Below are 23,616 nucleotides of genomic sequence, written 5' to 3'. Positions count from 1 at the left end.
CCCTGTCAAAGTTGGAAGACTGAGCAAATCGCTCACTGCCCCTGTCTGCTGTCTTATATGTACAGGGAAATGAAAATGTTACTCTCTTTTTGCCTTGGCACTATTGCAAAGATACATAATGTAGTAGCTATGTCCAGCAGACGGTATCTTTAAAGATCACACAAGGTGGCATTGTTATTACTATGAAAATGATATCTATGTCTCTACTGATGAGGCGTTGTCTTTCCCCCAGCTTGGCAAGGGTGTATCGTGATTTCCAAGAACTCCTCTTGGATGCACCAGGGAGCCAGCGCCTCGGCCAGGTTTGGACAGAACTCCGCACCTTATCCCAACTCATGGACACCCTCCGAACTCACCCGGAGAGAGTCGCAGGTCAGGTGGCTTTCAGTGCTCTCAGCCGTCACCTGCCTCATACGTCAGAGAGACCAAAGATGCAGGAGAGAGTGGGGAGATCTGGTGAGAAAAGATGCTAGAGACAGAAAGGAAGGGGACCTGGAGGTGGCGTGAGGCTCACCGTGGTGAGGACTCCTCTTCCCGCCAGCCTAGAGGTAGGAAATTGGGAAGGAGGGCCAGCAAGGCGTTGCCCCAGGGAAGTCCAGAGACAGAAAGGAGCCAGGAGAGCTGGTGCTCGGGGGAGGACCAGGCCAGGGTAAGTGCCGGAGGTGGGGGAAGCGGGTTTACGGAGTAAGGTAAAGGTATGGGGCAGCTTCCCTCGAGTCCGAGAGCGTGCTAACCAGAAACACGTGTGGACAATGCCAAGGAGCATCAAGGACTCCGGGAGGTCAGAGAGCACATGTTTATCTTGACATAAATAGGTACAAACGTTTGGTTTCTCCCAGTGGCATTCATCACCCCAGGCCCTGAGGCGGAGAAGGCACAGAGTCGGGGGACACAGAGCCAGGGGCTTGAAGGGGCCACAGAAAGTCCAGGGGCAGGGGGTTGAAGGTGGGATCGAACTGCACACGTCGGGTCCAGGGTGCATAAGGTTGGACAATGAGCCAGAAGTGCTGACATGGGCCAGGAGGAAGAGAGGCAAAGAACGCGAGGCCTGCAGTGGTTTCACGTTTAAGGGCCGAAAGAACGAGCAGGGTTGAGGGTTGTGGTCAGAAGATGAAGCTCGTGAATTCGGGATTTCAAAGGCAGGCAGCACAGGTGAGAACAAGCCCCGGTGTGGCCATGTGGTTGAGGTGGAGAGAGGGGTGGGTTTCGCTGAGGAGTTGGAGGAAATGAGAGGCCGCGCTGAGTGGGCCGTGTGCGCCCGGGGCTGCATGGGTAGGAGACGGAGTCAGGCGCGGTGAGGAGACCGGGTGGAGGAGCCCCTCTCCTGTGTCTCTCCTCCCAGGGCAGAGCCAGAACGAACAAACCCACACACCCAACCCTGGTCATCACGCCGACTCTTCTTCCTCTTTTTTTTTTTTTGTTAATCCTCACCCCAGAATATTTTTTCATTGATTTTTAGATAAAGTGGAAGTGGGGGGGGGGGGGGAATGTCAATGTGAGAGAGCCACACAGATTGGTTGCCTCCTGCACAACCCTGACCGGGGCTGGGATCCAACCTACAGCCCAGGTACATGCCCTTGACTAGGAATTGAACCTGAGACCCTTCGCTCTGGGGCCGATGCTCTGACCGCTGAGCCACACCGGCCGGGCTGACAGCTCTTGTTCTTAAAGCACAGTGGCTGTGGTGTAGTTGTGTCCACAGGAGGCTGCACTGCAGATGGCCAGGGGGCCGGGATGGCGACAGCCCGGGCACCAGCGGAAACCATCCCCAGGGGGGGCAAATGAGTGGCTGGGAGGGAGCAAGGCCGGAAGGACCCCGGGATCCCCGCAGCCCAGGGCGGGGAAGAAGCTGGTGTGGGAAGATTGTTCAGGGGGTGGGCTCAGCCTGTGAAGGAAGCTGTTTGGATCAGGGGAATGTGTGCTCCTAGGAGGGGCCGGGGGCGATGACTCTCAGGATGAACTTAGAGGATGACGGGGGTGAGGAAAGGGTCCACCAGGGGGCCTGGGGGGCTGGGTGAACAGCCCTACTAGGGTTCCAAACAAAAGAGGTAGAAGAAGGGTACAGATCACCCAGGGAGGGGGCCCCAGTGAGCATAGCAGATGGTCGAGCGCTTACTGAGCCAGGTGCTGTGCTAGTCCCTGGGGTCAGCGACGCGCCAGGGCTGAGCGGACATGACTACCTGGTGTAGGGGGTGGGTGGGTTCTCTAAAGACAGTCTGCTCTTCCTCCCGCGGGCCACCTTCTCCCTTCACGCCCCACGGAGCACTCAAGGACAGGCGTCTGCTCAGATGGGACTTGAAGGCTACTTCATTGCCTTCTAGTAGTTTCAGAGATAGGAGGCGCATACTGATGCAGTAAAAGCAGATCACAACACTCTGTCTTTTGCTGCTTGGGACAGAAGAATCACTTCGCTGGAGCATGAAGGGCTGAGCGTTTAGTCCTAGGAGCACAGTCAGCATTTTAATAGCAAGAGAAAAGCACTGGTTTCTAAGGTGAAACAGCAGAAGAGAACATGGCTGTGCACCCCCGGAGTGCCTGCCTGCCTTGTCCGTCAGCGGACACTTCATTCTGGTGTCCGATCCTCGAATGGAGGTGGCCGGGAGGAAGTATAAAGGAAGTCATTTCAAACCTCAGTCTCTCTGTGGCCTTTACAGTGTGTGTGAGAACCCACATCACTGCTTCCCGACCCCAGAGCAGGACGAGGTTTACACGGGCACACAGGGGTTCCTCCTGCAGGCTCGGGCTTGGGGGGCAATCCCTAAATGAGAGCAGCTTCGGAAGTGCAGGGAGACCAGGTCAGGGAAGGCCAGCCAAGGCTCCCAAAAGAACTGGGGGGGCTGGGAACAGAGAACCCCTGACCTTAGTGTCCACGAGCGGGGACCGAGGACCACCCCACCAAAGTCTGGGCCTGAAGGAATTCCGCGCTGGGGACTGAGGTGCACCGGCAGCGCTGCAGACGAGTTCAGATCTGTCCCAGAGTCACCCGGGTCACTGCTCCCCAGGAACACGGAATCCTCAGCCCAAAGCGGGGTGCAGGGTGAAGTTTTTGAAAGGGAGATGACGGCTGTCGGAGTGTGTGCTTCAGTTCCCAGTGGTCTGGGAAAGGAGCTGAGAGTGGCCCTCGGCATCCTCCCAGCAAACCTGTAGTACAGCATTCCCGGCAGGGCGATTCGCGGTTAGAGACGGACGTGCACCCCCTCCCGCTGGCCCCCAAGGACGCTCTGCGGCCTCCCAGTCATCTTTAAACACCTTCTTCCGTGAGCCTCACACATTCGCCTGGTCCCCCCCCCCTCGCCTCGCCTCGCTCCCCTGCTCCGTGGGCCTCAGCCGCCCTCCCCCAACCGCTAATATTCCCAGGGACCAGAACAAGAAGAACCACATTTTAAACTAAATTTATTTTTCTTTCCTCAGGCCCCCAGCTCACATTTCTCCCTTGAGAGTCTAGCGAAACCTCTGTCTGGTATCAGCCACCTCTTCCATTTCGGGCCCCACACTTTCCCCCCAGGGTGGCCCCCACCCCTCCGCAGGCATGTGGAACCCAAAGGGCTGCTGCCCCTTCTCTCCAGGGCCACGCACCCAGTCACCGGCTGGGACACTGAGAGACACCGGGGAGATCCCTCCCCGTCCCCCTCTCCCTGGCCAAGTATTTGTATGTACGGTCAGGCGAGTCAGTTAAAGAATGACAGAGGTACACAGTCAAATGGGGCCGTGACTCTCAGGTCAAGACGACAGGTATTTACTGGGGGCTCACGCCATTCCATTTATGGAGGCTCTGATTCCCTGTCAGGCTCAATGAGGATGTCCAGGAGAGGCGACTTCAAGGGCTTACGTCTGTGTGCCCAGCATTGCTGGGTATGATGAGGGGTGTTCGTGTGGAATCCATAGCCCCCTATTTTCAGGAGGGGTGTGTGTGTGTGATATAACACTGTACGTGAAGAAGTGATTGGGAGGAGAACAACTGAGCTGTTGCCCCAGGGGAAGGAAGCAGCGAGGGGGCAGGAACTGAGTTTGGAGGATGACTGGACTTATCAAACAGGAGGGAAGGAAGAATCAAACAGAACCGCCCCAGTCAGAACTCTCCCCCTCCCGCAGGCTCCCTCCTGCGTCCTGTTCCCCAAAGCTGTGGGGCTTTTCTTATGCAAAGAGCAGTGACCCTGGGCTAGCCGGGGCACCTCTCTGAAGGGAGGGTGACTGGGCACAGAACCTCAGGACAGGGGCTGCGACCTGGCTGCAGGGCCAGCCTGTGTCAACCTATCCCCTTTCAAGGAGAAATGCGCAGCTGGGTCGTCAGGACAAGGCACTGACCACAGCCTGGAAAGGGAAGGGATGGCTGTCACGTACTCAGACCCCTGGGGCTCTTGGTGAGGGAAGAATTTAAGGAGGGAGGAGGTGGGCTCTGGAAGGAGCATTTGATGATTAAATCTAGTTCAAGAAGAATGAAGAGATAAGCCGTCAACCAGGCCCCCAGAGAAGCTGGGACAGAGAGGCATTGTCATGCAACCCGAATGCTTTCCCTTAATGGTGAACCGACTTCTTAGCTCTCGGGGCCTGGAACCTTCTCCTCGGGCCAGGGCCCACTGAACTGGAACAGGGGCCAGCTTGAGGCTGAGTGTCGGCCCTGGAAGCAGGCAGAGGAGGTGGCACCCTCGGTGGGACTCCCCTGGGGGAGGTAAGAAAAATGTGAATGCTGCCCGGATAAGCACTGGTTGAGGGCTCACTGTCTTCAGGCCTGAGAGCTAGGACGGCACATTCCTTGTCTCTCGTCACCCCCCCCCCACACACACACACACACAGTCCTGAGAGGCAGCTGAGGAAGGCAGAGAGGCCGGGTCCTGCCCCCAGGTTACCTGCCGTGAGCAGTCCTTCGTGCCTCTCCAGAAGGCGACGTCTGCTTCCAGCAGGTTTTGAGTGGCGCTAGAAAGAATGTGACCGGGATGATCAGGGCGTAAAATTGCAAGCCCAAGCAGTAGACCATCCTCTCTTTTCCACTCGAAGATTTTCTTGATCAAAACAGCACCATCTCTCTTCTTAGTCTATCAGTACCTTGGGTTTAGAGCCGTCAGTGAGATTACAGAAACACCCAGAAGGATCTCTACCCCACGACAACCGCAGTGTGGACAGAGCATGCCTCTCTTCCGATCCTAGATCAGCAATTCTCAACCTCAGCACTACTGGCATTTGGGACCAGATAGTTATTTGTTTTGTGGGGAAGGGGGTTCGTCCAGTGCATTGTAGGATGTTTAGCAGCGTCCCTGTTCTCTACCCACAAGCACTTCCCTGGTTATGACAACCAAATATGTCTCTAGACCATGCCCCACATTCCCAGGGGGACAAAATTCCCCTGCACCAGCACCTGGCTCCTATCCCATTGAGAACCGCTGTCCTAGACCAACCCTGCAGAGCATCTAATGACCCCACACCGAACCCTGAGCTAACTTTTTCTATCTTCCGTGCTTTCTTACTAAATTTTGCCCGGCTGCTTTGGCAGTAAATTCTGTGACTGTGTTGGGTGACAGCCGACTGGCAGGAGCCCCGACCTCCAGGTGCTCCCAGGGAACCCAAGAACACAGGAATATTTCCAGTGAATTCGAAGTGTTTTTCTTTTTTTTTTTAAATCCTCACTGGAGGACATTTTTCCATTTTTTGTTCAGGTAGAGTGGGAGGGAGAGAGAGGAACAGAGAGAGAGAGAGAAACATCGATGCAAAAGGAACACATCTAGTGGCTGCCACCCGCACAACCGACCAGGGCCAGGGACAAACTGCAACCGAAGTACATGCCCTTAGCAGGAACCGAACCCAAGTCTCTCAGGACCGCAGGCCGAAGCTCTAACCACTGAGCCAAACAGGCCAGGGCTGTTTTTCTTTTTTTGACCCACCCCTTGAGCACCCTGGTCTTTCTCTCACTCGTGTACAGGAAGAGGAATACGAATTCGGGACGTCCTGAGAGATGAAGAAACACTGACACTATTTCTCACGAAAAACATTGGCCTGTCTGACTCAGTCATCCACCTTCTGGTCAACTCCCAGGTCCGACCGGAGCAGGTAGGTCCTCAGCCTGCGGGCCCTGGGAGAGGGGGGCGGGCACGAGCCTGAGAAAAGCAAAAACACCTTGGCTTTTTTTCCCTTCTTGCTTTTCACATTCAGAATCCACAATCCACGCCACACATTCAGAAAAGTATCTGGGGGTTCCCTGAGCGGATGCTGCTCCCCGCACGGGATTCCGAGACAGAACGTCTCAGAGTTCATGACTCGAAGGAAACTGAGATCACGTGACTCAGCTTCCGCTTCCAGTTGAGGAAACTGAGGTTTATTCCTGCATTCATTAAATATTCAGGGACATTTCGGAACTAGAAGGAATATGAACGATGTGGGTGTGCTCAAATTCCCCCTCCTCTGGAAGGCCTTCCCAGCCCCAGGTGCTGACTGTGGGGGCCGTGGTGAAGCCACAGGTTGGGACAGACGCTATGAGGGACATCAGGCAGGGCCAGCAGAGGGAGAAGGACTTGGGGAGTGGGCTGGGGGCAGTTTTAAATGAGGCGGCCCGGGCAGGCCTTCCGGTGCAGGTGGTATTTGAGCAAACCTGGCTGAAGAGAAGGCGGCCACAGAAAGACCGTAAGGAGAGTTCCAGGCCCGGAGGCCGGCAGTGCAGAGACAGGTGGTGCGGAGGTAACTCCCAGGTCCCCGCGCCTAGTGAGGGCAGCAGGCAGAGCAGACCTCGACTCCCTGCACCATGTCTTCTCCATGCCAGGCAAGCTTCTCCCTCTCTCCTCCTTGTGTAATCTGACCTAATCCTGTCCCCGACATCTATGTCCCCCACGTCCACGCTCTCACACTGATTCGCAGCATCTTCACCACTAACACGTGGCCTCCCCATCTGTCCACTGCGTGCTCTTCACCCTGAGATGGCTCAGACGGTGCGGAAATGGGCGGCTGGCAACTGAGTGGTTTGCACGAGGCTATGGAGCTGGGACTGCAGCGGAGACCAGGCTTTCTCTTTCCGAACCCAGGCTTCCTCGCTCCAGTTCAGTGCTGCTCAGAGTCTAGTCCAGTAGCATCCACAGGACTGGGAGCTTGTTAGCAATGCAAATTCTCTGGCCCCCCAAACCCCAGGCCAACCAGCAATCTGTGTTTTAACCAGCCCTTCCGGTGATGTGGACAGGCTCAGGGGTGACTCCACTGCTTTAATGTAAGTGGGGCCTGATGGCTCCTGGCGAGGCCCTGGGAGTCAGGTCTGGCTGCCCTGCTCCACTGTCCCTCCCCTGGCCGAGGGAGTGGTGGTAGCAGCACGACTGGTCATTTTCCCCTCTGCTTTCTGTTCAGCTCGTAAAACTCGAGTCCTGGAAATGCCTGTGATGACTTCCAGTTGGTAATAAAAGGGAGGTGGAGATAAGGGCAGGATTTTAGGGGAAATTTCTTTCCAGCTCCTCACTGATGTGCCGTTTGGATCTCTAGTTGCTATGCTGCTGGCATCAGGGCTGAGGCCTCATGTGGGGAAGAGACGGGCCCCCGGTCACCAGGCTGTGACTTCATTTAGTGTTTCTGGCTCTGATGAGCTGATGCTTCTCGGACCAGCAAACGCCAGAGCTTAAGAGACAGCCCAGAGCTCCCTGGCTGCAGAGGCCACTCACGGTGACCCGGCTCCCTCGCGCCCCGGGCCCACCCTGGTGGCCTCCTCACCTCTGTCCCAGTCCCAGGCTCTGTCCAGCTCAGCGAACCTTCCTCCATGATGGCAGTGTCTCTGTGCTGTCGGCAGGGTCGCCACCAGCCACAGGTGGCAGACAGGCACTTGACACAGAGCTAGTGCGGCCCAGGAACTAAACTTTAAATGTTATTTAATTTTAATTATTTTACATTTAAAGAGCCACATGTGGTTTACTGCTCATTGATCATCCTCATCAAACACAGAATTTTGTTCTTTACCATCAGGACGACCTACCCCTCCTGGTCCTTTCTGCCTGGTGTCTGGGCACCGCTGAGAAGAGAATAACATCACCCCTCTCTTCACCTAGGGAGTAACGAGACGAGGAGAGGGGTACAGGTCTCTGGTCTGGCCCTCCCCCCATCACCAGCCCTGTACACTCCTAGACTTGCTTTAAGGCCCAGCTCAAATGTTGCCTCTTCAGTGAAACTATTCATAAACCCTCCTCTCTTTGTCCTGCCCCCTCCCTCTTTTTTACTGGATAAAGAACTAACAGGGCCCAGCCGGTGTGGCTCAGTGGTTGAGCATCAACCCGTGCACCAAGAGGTCGCCGTTTCTATTCCCGGTCAGGGCACGTGCCCAGGTTGAGGGCCCGATCCCCAGTGGGGGGCATGCAGGAGGCGGCCAATCGATGTTCTCTCTCATCAATGTTTCTATCTCTCTCTCCCTCTCCCTTCCTCTCTCTCTTTAAAATTGATGAAGAAAAAAAACATTGAAATAAAAAAATAAAAATAAAAAAAGAACTAATGGGTAATGGTTACTCACAAGCTGTAGGTTAAATCTCAGCAGGCCACCACGGTTACCTGTGTGATCTCCAACAGGTTAATGCCTCTGTTTCCTCGTTTGGGAAGTGCAGATAATAAAAGTTCCTACCATACTTGGTGGTTGTGGGTATTGAAAGAATGAATATGTGTAAACACTTAGAAGAGGGCTCGGCACACAGTAAACACTCAGTAAATACTGGTTATTTTTACCAGCTATTCTTAACACTCCTGCTTCTGTGCTCTGGCTTTACTACATTCAAGCCAGCATTTGCATTTTCAGGTAGCCAGTGAGCTCCCGGAAAAGCAAAAAACTCACCTTGTTTTCTCTGCATCCCCAGTTTTAGTCTAGAACGGTAATTCGGTGAATGAGCACCGGTAAGTGAGTGACTGAGTGCAAGAACGAGGGGGACCTTCAGAGGGGCCCCAGCTTTCCCACCAGCCTGCTGTGTAGCCTCCTCAAGTCCCCTAACCCCTCTCGAATGCTTTTTCCCCCTGGGATATTAGAGGCTTGGACAAAAGGAGCTCATTGGTTCCCTCCACTTCAAAATGTTGTAGCCTCTGAGATTAGGGTTAGGGGTGGGAATTTGCCTGGGGCTAAGCAGTAAAGTGTAGGCCAAACAGGAAGGCTCTGCTGGAATCCATACCCAGTGACAGTCCCCTGAGATGACGGCGTCCAACAACCCAGCATCATCTGCGACCAGTGCCTCGTTAGGGATCAGGGTTCCATCTGTGGTCCGGACGGCCTCCATGCAGGGGGCAGCAGTGCCTGGGCCTGCTCTGCGCTCCAGCCCAGAGGACTGTGCAGCTACCTGGAAGCCAGGGGAGACTGCAGGGCTCAGGGAAGCTCACGAACCTATTCACGGTCCCCAGGGTGCTACCTCTGCTGGGGGCCAGGGCTCCTGCAGGCCAGTTTCCGCTGGCTGAGCAAGGACCTTAGCCTCTGGAAGCAGCAACCTTGGGGACTGTGCTTCGATTGTCACAGTCCGTGCCCTCCACAGGAGCTGGAGGACGTGCCCCACTGCGGGGTTAGGGTCGTCAGATAAAATATAGATGTCTGTTTACTTTGGATTTCAGATAAACAACAAAAGTATTTTTTAGCATAAGTTCTTCCTGTTTGGACTCTGTTTGGGACATATTGTACTAAAAGCTGTTCATTGTTTATCTGATGTTCAAATGTAATTGGGCATCCAGTGTTTTTATTTGCTAAATCTGGTGAGAAAAGAGAGGGGTTGGTCATTCGCCATCACTCCAAATGCATTCTAGCCACTCCCCCACCTGCACTTCAGGGAGCAGGTCTGGATGCCACCTAAGCACTGGCGGACTGAGAAGGGGTCTCTCATATTTAAATGGCTCGCGGATAAAGTGAGGCTTGGGAGCGTATTAGTTTCCTGTTGCTGCTCTAACAAATCATCGTAAACTTAATGGCTTGAAACAATACAAAGTTATTATCTCATGGTTCTAGAGGTCAGAAGTCAAGGTGTTGGCAGGGCTGCACTCCTTTCGGGGGTGGAGGGAGTAGTCTAGAAGGAAATCCATTTTCCTGTTTGCAGAGACTGTCCCTGTCCACATCCCTTGGCTGGTGGCCTCCTTTTATCTCCAAGGCCAGCAGGGACCCACCATGTCTTTCTCACATTGCATTACAGACATTGTTTCTTCTGCCTTCCTCCTCCACATTTAAAAGATCTTTGTGATGACATTGGGTCCACCCAGATGATCCTAAAATAAAGTCAGCTGATGAGCAACCTTATTTTCATCTGCCATCTTAATCCCCCTTGCCATGCAACATAGTGTGGTCACAGGTTCTGTGGGGGAGACGCAGACATCTCTAGGGGGCGCTTTTCTCCCACAGGCAGCCTTCCAGTGTTGCTTCTCCTCCCTGCAGTTTGCTCATGGAGCCCCAGACCTGCTGCTGAAGGACATCGCCTGCAGTGAGGCCCTCCTGGAGCGCTTCCTAATCTTCAGTCAGCGCCGCGGTGCGCAGACAGTGCGTGGGGCCATGTGCGCCCTCTCCCCGCGCACCCTGCAGTGGGTGGAAGACACTCTGTACGCCAACGTGGACTACTTCAAACTCTTCCGTGTGGTAAGAGGGTTATAGCTTCTTGCCCCTTGGAAGGTAATTCCTGGGGCAGCAGGGCCCGGGAGCGGGCCACTGGGGACACATGAATTGGCAGTCAGGGAGGGCATGAGCCTGGTGTTCAAGACAACCAATTCTTAAGGAAGTTCCAGGCTCCAAAGGCCAAGGAATGTTGACTGATAGCATTTCTAGAGACTGGCCCAGGCTCCTGTGGTCACCTGTAGGTGTGTGGTTGAGGCAGGTCTGAGACCACCCCCAAAAGTGGGGTACATCCTCTCCACCACCTTTAGCAGCGTGGAAAGGAGAAAAGGGCCTGATTGGACTCCTTGCCCTGCCACTAGGTGGTCATGGGCAAGATAGCTGACTTTTCCTGGCCCCATTCCTCACCTATAGAGCAGAGACACTCCTTTATAAAGGACTAGGAAAAGATATGCAAAGCATTTAATACATTTCGGTAAATGAGAGCTTCCTGTTCCCTGCTCTGAGTCTGCTTTTGACCCCAAAGGTTGCTGTTTCTGGGTAGGGAAAAAAAAAGGAAAGAAAGAAAGAAAGAAAGAAAGAAAGAAAAGAAAGAAAGAAAGAAAGAAAGAAAGAAAGAAAGAGAATGTTGTCGTCTCAAAAATTTGGAAACCCTGATCTAGCTCAACCCTGTGTTCCGGACTGCACCCGAACACACTTCTTGGGACCTGATAGTAACTCCTCTTTTGCCAGATGGATACAATGAGAAGGGATTATGTAAAGGAGGTACAGAGCAGCAGTTCTCACACTTCAGAGGGTATGAAAATGATTGGGGAAGCTGGTAAAAATGTGTGTTCCAACTTCCCACCTCCAGAGACTGGTTCAGGGGATCTGGGCCCGGCTCAGAATCTGCCCGTTACCTTAGGAGCTCACTGTAGGCCACGCTCTAAGAAACGCTCAAAGTGAGACTCTTTCAGAGAAAGAAACATATATAATGTTTCCAGCATTAAATTGTGGTGTGGTGGTGTGTGTGTGTGTGTGACTACATTTTTAATTTCTGGACTTGTGTTATGAGGAGTGTCAGTCACTGGGAGCGTGGTTGAGAAATTAATGTTTTTTGCCTTTTTACGGTTGCTCTCTCAAGTCCTAGAAAATCCACACTCAGATTTTCTTAAAAAGCAAGATGAAGACTTTTAAAAACAATAAAATAAAACAAGACCACACAGTTTCTGGCAGAGTTCACACTTCATCCCTTTCGGAGTGTGACTTTCTCTTAGAACATTACAACGTGCCCAGCTCTGCGGGGGTGGGGGCCTCCAGGGTGGTAAGAGGGGTCGGGAGCTACAGAGGCTATCACCACTGAGTCCAGAGCCCCCCAAAAGGTCTCTCAGCTCCCCTCGCTGTGGGAAGGATAAAAAGCTGCGTGGTTTAGACTTCTCTGTCCAGAGTTCCCAGGAACCAAGTTTCAGACATACTCCTTGGTTTGTTTTCCAAATCAGACAGAAGAGTAAGGTAACGATCCCTTATTCTGGGCACTGGACACTAGCACAGGTAGGAGACCGGTACCTGTGTTTGCAGAGCTGTTGGAGGTTCCTTGGCCAAGGACGGTACAATCCTCTGGTCACTAGAAAAGGGGCAGGTTCTTGCATCTCTTTTTGAAGGACCCTGGCTGCTGGTCTAGGTAAATGTACCTCTGGGGCATGACCAGCAATCCAGGGGGACAGTTCTAGAAGTAGCAGGATAAAGGGGAACCTGGGCAAACTTCATTAGGGGCTGGACCCAAACTCAGGTCACTTGCTGCATAATATTTATTTATCAGACCAGACAGACCAGAAGGTGTTTCTGCCCTTGCACACTGTTTTGGCAAGTGCTCGAGTTCAGAAACCAGAGAACTTTGGCCGACCGCCCTCACTGACCTGAGATGAGTCCTGCACGCTTACTCACCACCTCTGTCCACGTGTCCCCACACTCACACCCGAACCCAGTGCCCGCGAGGTGCCAGGCATGTGCAGGTGCCGGGGCCACGGCTCCAGGCGTGCCCCTCACACCCTCACTGAGCTCTGTCAGCCTCAAGACAAGCAAACAGGCCGCGTCCCGGCAGCACAGCTCAGAAATGCCAGCCCTAGAGCAGTGGTTCCCAGCCGGGCTGCACATTGAACCACCTGAGGAGCTTTTAGAAACTGCCAGTGTCCAGCCACCGCCCCCTGAGATTCTGGTTCAGTTGGCCTTGAGTATTTTTCAGAGCTTCCCAGATCATTCCGATGTGTCCAGCTAGGGATGAGAATTACTGACCTAAAACACGGGAGTTTGATTCAGTCTCCATTTCTGCAGAGGAAGCATAATACTCATACTGCAGTACCTAAGTGCCCTGCATTCTCTCTGCCATTCTCTTTACGAAGCCCTTGAGTGGCCCAGAGGATGCCTAGGGAGGAACTAGGGAGAGGGGCCTGGACACTCGCCCTGTGGGGAGAGACGGGACCAAGACAGGATGCATGGTTCCCAAGCAAAGAGGACGAACACCCTGTCTGGTGCCCTTCAGATGTGCTTTTCCATTTGACAAATGGACAGAGTGGCTAAATTAAAAAAAAAAAATACAATTAGAAAACCTAAAAGAAATTATAGGCATTAAGATAGGATTTTTGCTTTTATTGCTCTTGTATCCGCCCTAACAGTGTTAGAAAAACAACCCGATGGGGCACAGCACAGCTCAGGCGGACCGGGACCCTCTGGGAGGGGCAGCTGGAGGCAGGGGCTGCCCGGGGTGGGGGTGGGGGGCTCTGGGATGAGGCTGTTGTTGCAGCTGCTTGGCCCGCAGCCACGCTCAGCTCCAGGGCAGGGACTGCAGGGCCTCCTTCTCGGGACGCTTCTCACGTGCACGAACGCCAGTGTGTAAATGTTTTTGTTAAATGCCAAGTCAGTGCTTACTAACAAAGAAAGAGGGACAATCCCAGTAAACCACTGTGACTGGCCCCTGCCCCTGCTGTGTGAGGAGCTGGGGAGTGGGCTGGGGGCTGGGGGGGGGGGTGCAACCTCCAGCCCCTGAAAACCCAGAGAGCTGAGAGAAAGAGAGAGCGGCTTCAGGGGTTAGCACCAACTGGGGCCAGCTGTGTTTTCCTCGGCCCCTTGGAGTCAGAAGGAGTGTTGTCATCTTCAAATCATCCAAATGCCGGAGCATGGCCCTCCGGCACCCCGCCCGTCCCCACAGGGACCCTCATGCACACTGGAGCGCAAGCACGTGCGCACGTGGGCTGCCCGGAGACTCAGGTGGGCTGGGAAAGGAGCTGCCGGGGAGGGCTTTGCTCCAGGAGCGTTGATCCCCTCCTGGTTTCACCTCGTCTGAGAGCTTGAAAGAGCTTGTCTTCACCTGTGGTCTTTCGGGCTTGCCGCCCCCAGCCTGAAACCCAGAGCTCAGACCTGAGCCCGCAGCACAGTGACAGCCAACCCTACCTGAAACGTTTCACACCTCATAAAAAGTGATGTGTCAGTTTCGGGTGAGGGGTTGGGACGTTTCCCATCTGATTTGGCCCGAGGGAAGAATGCCCCTCCCCCCTCCTCCCTCTAGATCCTTCCTGTTTTCTCTGTGACTCTGGTGCACAGCTTTGAAATCTTGCTGAGAAGCAAATCTGTCCCTTCTGCTCTGATGTTTATTTGTGGGAGTCCGGCAGGGGAACCGAGGCGGGCGCCAAGACCTGCCACGCTGCTGGGAAATGGTTTCCCTCCCTTCCCCCTCAGTGGATGTCCATAGAGGAAATCTGGCCTCCCCAGCGTTTTGGCCCATGGTTTTCCCCTCTTCAGCCGCTTCCAGTGTGGCATGATTCAGCTTTCTTTCCTTCCCCTCAACTATTACTCTGTCACGTTTTTTTATTTTCCTGACTTCATTTTACCCATGTCTCTCTGACGACGGGGTGGCTGAACATTGCGTTCCGGGAAAGAAAGGACCCAGTCTTAGGGGTCCAGACTTCTCCTTTCAGTGTCCTGCTTTGTTCTTGGCTCTGCTGCCTGAATTCCTGAATCATGGGGAATAAGTGGGTGGACTGCCCGCTGCCCAGTGCGAGCTGGCCATGGTTGCTGCTCTCTGTGATCATCCGTTGCGGTTTGCTAAATTTTAACTATGCCTTTCAGTTTTCGGGTGGTATTGCTACTTCACATTCTCTGGAAAAGCCCCACATCTCCAGGATTTTACAATGAGGTCCCGTTAATGACTTGACTTCACGATTTCTTCTCCCCTCTGATTTCTGAATCTTTGGACTGTCAACTTTCTCCCACTTCTGTGTGAGGGTTTGGGGAGCAAAGGAGAGAGGAGCGATGCCCAGTGCCAGGGGCATGGGTGAGGGGGTGAGCAGCAGGGCTGTTAGGGGAAAACAAAGCAAAGTCAGAAAATAGGCTTTTTGAAAATTATTAAGCCGCATCAAGTACATGGGATTGAGAACATTAGTATTTGTTTCTGCCTACATCTACACAACTGTCTCTTACAATCAAAATCTCCTCCGGATCAACAGATTTCAATAAAGAAAAATAATTGGCAATAGGAGAGAGGAACATTAATGTACATTAGGCCTACAAGCTTGATTGTCATTGGCTGACTTGATTTCTTTTTTTAAATTTTTTTTCTTTATTGATTTTTGAGAGAGGGAGAGAGAGATAGAAACATCAATGAGAAAGAACATCGATTGGCCGCCTCCTGCATGCCCCCAAATGGGAACTGGGCCCACAGCCTGGGCATGTGCCCTGACCAGGAACTGAACCAGCGACCTCTTGGTGCATGGGTCGATGCTCAAACAGTGAGCCACACTGGCCGGGCTGACTTGATTTCTTTTGGGCTCCGGGCATACAGTAGGCCAGGGCTTATTTTCATGACCTATCAGATGTTGTTTCTATGAATTTAAAAAGAAGAAAAATGCTAAGAGGTCAAAACTAAAGTCACTTAGGACACGGTGAAGACTGATTTTAGGATAATGGCTCCTGGGGTCCTGGCCTTTATTCAGTAGATACAGACAGAGCACCGGTATACGAGGCATTAGGTTCTGTCCAAGATAAACCAGTTTGAAGAGGATTTTGGCCTCATATTTCTTATCTCTACAGAACAGTAGTTCTTAACCTTTTTATAGACTAGGACTACCTTTGAAAATCTGACAATAGCTCTCAACCTTTTCCCTAGAGAAATACAGACACAGGGGGTGGGGGCTCAAGGAACCTCTGAAGCCAGACACCAGGTTAAGAGCTTTGATATTAAAATTTCTTTTCTGTCTATTAATATGTGTCCTTTTCTAAAGGGTTTCAATATAGCCACAGACTCCTCCTTGATTTGTGAGGTGACCAGCTTGTCCCCTGAGCATGGGACCCAGCAAGTGAGACCAGAAAGTGGACAGCCCATTGGTGCAAACAAAGATCTCCTGGTGGCCAGGAGACTGGGGTCTGGCTCTGGGTTGGCCCTTAACTTGCTGTCATTTAAATGGATCTCAGCCTCCTCATTTGTCAGATTGAAATAAAAAGGCCTATGTCACGTATCACATGGGATGGTAGCGACATTCATATTAGAGAAGAGATGGAAACGCACTTTGAAACAAAAAGCATTTTTGCTCTTACCAAAGCAAGAATACAGCCACTCTGCAGAGTCCCTGCTGTCCCCCCATCCATGTTCCAGCCCCAGAAATGTCCTCCACTGAGGCGCAATGTTCTCCTTCCACAGACCCCTCAGACTGGCAAGAACTCTGTCTCGTAGAATGACCTTTTGACTGCCCCTAGATTCCAAACTCAGTTTTGCTTTCATCAACCACAAATACCGGGACTGAAGTCACAATGGAGAGAAAAGGGCCTAGTTTCTGTCGAGCCAAAGAGAGTCCCATAACTTGTCTGTTCACATACCCCAGGCCCACCCTCATCAGACACACTGTCCCCTCCTGTCCTGGGAGACAGCATGTCTCTGTGACCTCTCCCATTACAGACAGTTTGGCATTTCCCACCCCCCACCTCTGAGTGATTTAGTCTGAATTCTCCACTCATGACGCATTTCCTGGTACTCAGGGTGTCCCCTCTGGTTGCCCCCTCAGCACTGAAGCCAGCTTCCTCTCTTTTCATCTGATGCTTAACAACTGACAGGTTGCAACAAACATGCTTTAAGTCCACATTCTGCTAGTTACGTAGCAACAGCTTCCCTCCCGGATAAATCTGGATTTCCTGTAGCAGCAGCCCGAGACTGAACACGGGGCCACACTGACTGCCCGCCGCTTCGTCTGCCTTTCACCCTGTCTGGGTGCTTTCAAGACAGCAGCTCATCCTTCACTCCAGAACCTTCCACTGGCTCCGACGGGCCATGTCATCCCTCTGCAAATACTTTCAACCTATAGCTAACGATTTACCCTTGTGTTAGGTAGATCCCCAACTTAGAAATCAGTACTGTTTTCCAGATGGTCTTCTTTGAATCAGAGAAGGTAAAACAAAAAAATTCAACTCATAAAACATTCCTTTTGTATGCTGGCAACATGGTATTTGTTTAATTACCCCATTGGATCTAAAGCATCAGCAAATACTGCTCAAACAAGAGTTTTAAAGTAACTAACATGTTTTATTCTGCCTTCAGAAAAAAGTATTCCACAGTCCCTAAGGACAGGCATGTTTCTTGTCCCTTGAGAACCCAAACAGAGACCTCAAATAACCGGAATCTATCTTCTTGGCTTCTAGCTAGGGCCTTGTATCCATTTCTTAGGTATATGATCAAAGCCCAAGGACCCCTCGGATCAACCACAGCTGATGGGAGATGATAGAGACATAACCTTTCCAAAGCCTTATTTGTAGATCCAGCCTCCTTAGGAGGTCTAGCCAGACCTTGAACTTGGGCTGGCTGTGCTGAGCCTAATTGTGACATGGAAGCGTTACTTGTGATTTTGGAAATTAAGAGAACTTGTTTGGCATAGGAAGCAGTGGTGTGTGTGTGTGTGTGTGTGTGAGAGAGAGAGAGAGAGAGAGAGAGAGAGAGAGAGAGACTATCATTTAGTCTATGACCTTTTTTCTAAAGATTTTTCACATTGCCTCTCAAATAAATTCACATTCTCTTCCAGTTTTTCTGGCAGGAACAATCGATGACCGTTTGGATAGATAATAGGAGAACGAAAGGAAGAGGAGAGTCCTGGGAAAGTTATTTTATAGTGTATGGCAACATCGTTGAGACAGTTGGTGACCAGGTTCATATGGAGGGCTGCCGGGAAGCGGGGTGGGGGGAATGGAGGCGCTGGTGTGAGACAGAGTGGTATCTAAAACAGAGGTATGAGTACAAGACTCTCACTTTTTATCATCTCCACTGGAAAGCAGTAGAAGAGAAATTGCAGCCATAGTACCAGGAACACAGCAGGGGCTCAGTAAATATTTGAATAATAACTATTATTAAATTATTGACAAGATGAAAAAAGGGTGTTAATGGGACATAAAAATGCATCTCAAGCTGTTGTCCCCCTGGTTTCCTCTCAGCAAATGCCTGGTCCTGTCCTTTCTTATCTGACCATCTGTCCAGTCACCACCCCCCCCACCAGGAATTCCTGGCCCTCCCCTGCTGTGTGCAAACTGCGCCCTCACTCTCCCTATTGTCAAGTGATCCTCAGCTCCAGCTTCACCTTCCCTGTCCCCAGGTGGAATGGACCTCACTCCCTTCCTGTAAGTCACCATCATACCTGTAGAGACATGCAGCTTAAAAACCTCAATAGATTTTCCATTAGATTACAGTTAATTTACTCATTAATTAACACCACACATATTTATTGAGCACCTACTATATGGCATCCCCTGAGGAAATAAAAAACAAAATAAAATCTATTCCTATGCTAATGTACGAGTTTACAGTGTAATGAACACATACATTAAAAATAATTGGCCCGCCCTGGCCGGTTTGGCTCAGTGGTTAGAGCGTCGGCCTGCGGTCCAGAGAGACCCGGGTTCGGTTCCCGCTAAGGACACGTACCTCGGTTGCAGTTTGTCCCCGGCCCTGGTTGGTCGTGTGGGTGGCAGCCACTCGATGTGTCCTTTTCACATCGATGTTTCTCTCTCTCTTCCTCTCTCTCCCTCCCATTCTATCTGAACAAAAAATGGAAAAGTGTCCTCAGGCGAGGATACAATAAATAAATAAATAATTGGCCCGGCTGGTGTAGCTCAGTGGTCGAGCCTCGACCCGTGCACTAAGAGGTCGCCAGTTTGATTCCCGGTCAGTTGATGTTCTCTCTCATCAATGTTTCTCTCTCTCTCTCTCCTTCTCCCTTCCTCTCTCTCTAAAATCAATAAAGGAAAAATAATAATAATAATTGCAAACCACCCAGCCAGTGTGGCTCAGTGGATTAAGTGCCATCCCCTGGACTGAGAGGTCCCAGTTTGATTCCCAGTCAGGGCACAAGCCCAGGTTGTAGGTTCAGTTCCCAGTAGGGGCCATGCAGGAGGCAGCTGATCGATGTTTCTCTCTCACATCACTGGTTCTATCTCTCTCTCCCTTCCACTCTCTCTCTAAAAAAACAATGAAAATATATTAAAAAATAATTGCAAACCCATAAAAGAGTGATAAATGAGTGCACTGAGCATTCTGGGAGCAGTTAGGAGGGTTACCTAACGCATGGGAAGGGAGGCGGGAAGAGCAGGGCAGTGAGGGAAAGGCCTGGGGAAGGGGAGGGGCTTCAGGTCAGCTGACTCCGGCTCTCGGGGCTGCGTGAGGGGGTGGGATGGGCGGGTTGGCGGTTTATCTATTAGGCCCTAAAATGATAGGTGTGGTTCTAAGTGCCACACGCTTTGCAGAGGCCTCTAAAAATCTTGGAGACTCAAAAAGAAGAGAGAAAAAAAATATGGCTCTAAAATACAAAGAAAAACTTTAGAATGAAAACGAATAAACATTAACTTGAATGTTTAAGGAAGGTAATATTAAACTTTACTGTTCAATTAAACATTCATAAATTCTGAAATTCAGAAACTAGTTTATAGTTCAGATTTTCCCATTTTACAAACAGTCCTAAGTATTTGCAATGATTGCTGAGAAATCACACCAGATTATTTATTAAATAGATTCTTCAAGGTCAATTAAATTGCAAAAACAAAATTAAGAGCCTTAAAAATGTACATGTAGATATCTATCTGTATTAGTAGATAGATATCAGTACATGTAGCTCTGGATAGAGAACAGGTGCTTTTCAATGAGCTGAATTTGATGCAGGACTGAGATTTCAGACCAGTGTGAGCAGAGCCAGTGGAGGTGAAGGAGAGGGAATGGAGAGAGAAGATGCCCTTCTAGGCAGAACACAGCCACAGACCATCTCCGGCCCACAGTAAAGTCAGGAGAACAGACGACAATCTCACAGAGAAGGGGAAGAAATTAAAAGAGATAGAGCTGATGACTGATGCATTGATGTCCAGTCTCTGGAGACATGCATGTGACAGTTCTGTACTTTCTGTGCCTCTGGGATCCCAGCCCCTTGTAAGTGCCTTCCCCTCCCCTAGGACCTGATTGTTTTCCCCCCTGCACAGCTTCTTTGGGCTCCAGAGGGCTCCTGCTGCCCCACACTGGACATGGCTCCAGGTTTTAGATCTCCAGGCTGGGAATTCTGAAATGGAAGTGAAATGGGGAAAGATCAAGGACGGCTGCCCGGCTGCCAGCTGTGGTGACTGGCAGAAGGTGGTGCCACCAACTGGAAAAGAGTGCGCAGAAAAGAGGCTGGTTCGAGGGAGGGTGGTGTGATTGGTTCAGGATAATTGGATCTGGGCAGAGGTCCAGCAGACAGTTGGGTGTATGAGTCTGGAGCTCATGGGGAGAGGTCCGGGTTGGAGATGCAGACTTAGAGGTCATCCACAGAAAAGTAGCAGATTAAATGATGAAGGGAACGAGACTACCAGGGAAAGTGTGCAGAGTGAGAGGAGGTGGTGTGGAGCCCCCAGGCACCTCGGCACTGGAGGGGAAGGTGGAGGCAGAGGAGCTGGGGGGAAAGGCAGAGAAGGAACAGAGCAAGCCAGAGGAGAGCAATGACAGAGCTGTCAAGGAAGGAAAAAGACACAATCAAAAGTGTCAAGAGCCTGGCCTGTGTAGCTCAGTGGTTGAGCTTTGACCCACGCACCAAGAGGTCGCCGGTTCAATTCCCAGTCGGGGTACATGCCCAGGTTGTGGGCCAAATCCCCAGTGGGGGGCATGCAGGAGGCGGCCACTCGATGTTCTCTCTCATTGATGTTTCTATCTCTCTCTCCCTCTCCCTTCCTCTCTCTCTAACATCAGTAAAAGAAAATAATAACAATACTAAGCAGAGAAGTCTGAAAAGATAAGAACCCAAAATGTCTATTAGACTTAAAAACTAGTCTGAAATGGAGGGTTCTAGTCAAAGCTTCTGAATAGCGTGGTGAGGGTGGAAAATAGGGAGGGGTTGGTGAAAAAGTGAAGTCCTGCGTGGACTAGTCTAAGAAGTGTGAAAATGCAGGGAGGTTAAACTGTAGCTACAGCAAGATGAGAGATCAGAGTTTTTTCTTTCATATGTGAGCGTTTTGAGTGCATATACGTGACAATAATGATGGGAAGGCTGAAGAAACATCAGTGGGATTCTTGAAGGGGAGCTTCGGAAAGGGCTTTGCTTGGCTCCTTGCTGTACTCCCAGCACCTGCCCATGGCGGACAGCACACATTTGTCAAAGTGTGTAACTGTCTCTGAGATCGCAATCGGCTGGAAGTAACAGAATGCTGACAAACAGTGGGTTTTGTTTTCCTCCTGAAGCGATCATTCGCAAATGCTCTGGAGGCCCCAGATACTGGTCAGACATCATCCTGGGTGTTTTTGATGGATATTAACATTTAAATCGATAGACTGAGCAAAGCGGATTGTCCTCCCCCACGTGAGTGGGCCTCATCCAGTCAGAGCCCTGAATGGAACAAAAGGGCTGACCCTCCGCCCAGTCGGACAGAGTCCTTCCTGCCCACCTGTCTCTGAGCAGGGACACTGGCTTCTTCACAAACTGTGGCATCAGCTCCTCCTGGGTCTCCAGCCTGCCCACTCTCCCTGCAGACCTTGGGATTTGCCGGCCTCCAAACTTGGATAAGCCAATTCTTTTTTTAAAATTCTACTTTTTAAAAAAAAATCCTTGCCCTGACCAGTTTGGCTCAGTGGTTAGAGTGTCAGCCTGCGGTCTAGAGAGACCCGGGTTCAGTTCCCGCTAAGGGGATGTACCTCGGTTGCAGTTTGTCCTCGGCCCTGGTTGGTCATGCGGGTGGCAACCACTCGATGTGTCCCTTTCACGTCAATGTTTCTCTCTCTCCCTCCCACTCTGTCTGAACAAAAAATGGAAAAATGTCTTCGGATGAGGATAAAAAAAAATCCTCATGCAAGAATATGTTTCTATTGATTTGAGAGAGAGAAACATTGATGTGAGAAAGAAACATCCATCCGATGCTTTCTGTATGCACCCAACTGGGCACTGAACCTACAACCTCGGTTTGTGCCCTGACCAGGAACTGAACCATGGGATGATGCTCCAAACCAGCCAGCGCTATAATAAATCTCTGCATACACAAACACACATTCATTTTATAATATATATATATCATATATATATTATAGTAAGTCCTCACTTAACATTGTTGATAGGTTCTGTGACTTTAAGCAAAAAACATATAACAAAACCAATTTACCATAGACTGATATAAATAAGAGTTAAGTTCCTATAACATTGCATCAATGTTATAACAAAAAAACATTTAATAAAACAACATTGAACATTGACTGAAATGTTATTCAAGGACCTGCTATATATAATATATAAAACATATACATCTATTGGATCTGTTTCTCCGAGATCCCTGACTAATACAGTGCCCTAAATGATCGTATCATTTTATGGAGTATCCTGTACATAAACAATTATAGGCAGTCTGCTTGTTGCTATAATAAGAGCATTTATTCATCAAATTATATGTATATAGGACATGGTTCCTCTCTGCATGGACCTTAGCATCTACCAAGAGAGACAGATGGCAAGTAAATGGCAGAATAATTCGCAGTGGTGAAGAGTGCAGGGAGGGAAAGAGACACAGTGCCCTGGAAGAACAGAACAGGACAAGGGCAAGAAGGGGCCATAGAGAAAAGATTGGCATCTAAACTTACCAGGGGACAGCTCTCTGTTACGTGAATGATCTTAATTCTGAAAGTTAGGAGAAGAATCCACAGGATTTGGACAACTTACCTCTGGCAAACATTTTTCACCTGCTCTCTTCATCTCTTTCTACCAAGTCTTCTCAGCCCCACCCTCCCATGGGCAAAACAGGAATTAAAGTGCTCTTCCCAGCATACACTGAAGCTCTTTGTAAGGCGATTGAAGTAAGTCATGGCAAGACCAACGCTAGGCCCAGTGTTAAGGTCAGGGAGAAAAGATACTTCTCAGTGGGACAGTTTCAATGGTGGATTTGCTCCTCCTGAGCCTGGAAAAGTCTCCTCCTGTCTGCTGTGTAGCTGTCATGCACCACAAGCCTTTCATTTTAGAGTCAGAAAATAAGCCTCAAATGCTCCATGAGTGTGCCTACAGTTATTCTTCAGCTTCAGGGTGAGAGAATGCATCCTTGGACCTGAAGCAGGAGAAAGGGGAGCAAGACTTATTGCTAGAAGTGAGAGGCAAGGCTGGTCGGAGTCTAACTGCACCTGCTTCTCCGCTTTGCTGCAGCTGGATCCACCCACCCATCATTAGGGGAACCGCGCTGGCAAGTAAGATGCTGAGTTTGTGGCTTGTGGTCACAAGTATTTGAATCAGAATTACATGCCCAGCTTGTTAAAATGCAGATCCCCTCTGGGCCTAGCCAAAATGCACACTTGAGTTAGGAAACCAGTTTTAAAACTAAGAATTCAATCCTGGAAAAAATTGAATCAGTGATTCAAGCAGTTTTGAAGCTACGAAGAACGAAGTCATTCATTCAGGACTCGAACTTGGTTTCCGGAAAACAAGGTGTTTGCAACGGGCTCTGGGACTGAGAACCAGCAAGCGGACATCCACATTCCCCACCACTGAGGAAGACGCATGGACATTCTGTGTTGTCACATGGGCCTGGAGTCACCAGAACTCTGTTCTCACTGAAGAATCCGCAAGGGGACTTTTTTCTCTTCCAAGCCACCCTCAGCCCAGGTGCTTGAA

At 50.7% G+C, this 23,616-nt stretch overlaps 1 protein-coding gene across 1 annotated transcript in view; it reads left to right on the top strand.

The window, feature by feature from the left end:
- Positions 1 to 23,616, top strand: part of ABCA4 (ATP binding cassette subfamily A member 4) — a 129,402-nt gene that overhangs the window by 12,281 nt on the left and 93,505 nt on the right. The window contains exons 4-6 of the mRNA XM_036255448.1: positions 233 to 372; positions 5,915 to 6,042; positions 10,346 to 10,543. Of these exons, the coding sequence (XP_036111341.1) occupies positions 233 to 372; positions 5,915 to 6,042; positions 10,346 to 10,543 (466 nt within the window). The remainder of the gene's footprint in view (positions 1 to 232; positions 373 to 5,914; positions 6,043 to 10,345; positions 10,544 to 23,616) is intronic.

The sequence above is a fragment of the Molossus molossus genome, unplaced genomic scaffold, assembly GCF_014108415.1.
Source record: "Molossus molossus isolate mMolMol1 unplaced genomic scaffold, mMolMol1.p scaffold_m16_p_12, whole genome shotgun sequence".
Lineage (NCBI taxonomy): Eukaryota > Metazoa > Chordata > Mammalia > Chiroptera > Molossidae > Molossus > Molossus molossus.
This window is presented reverse-complemented; position numbering and strand designations above follow the sequence as displayed.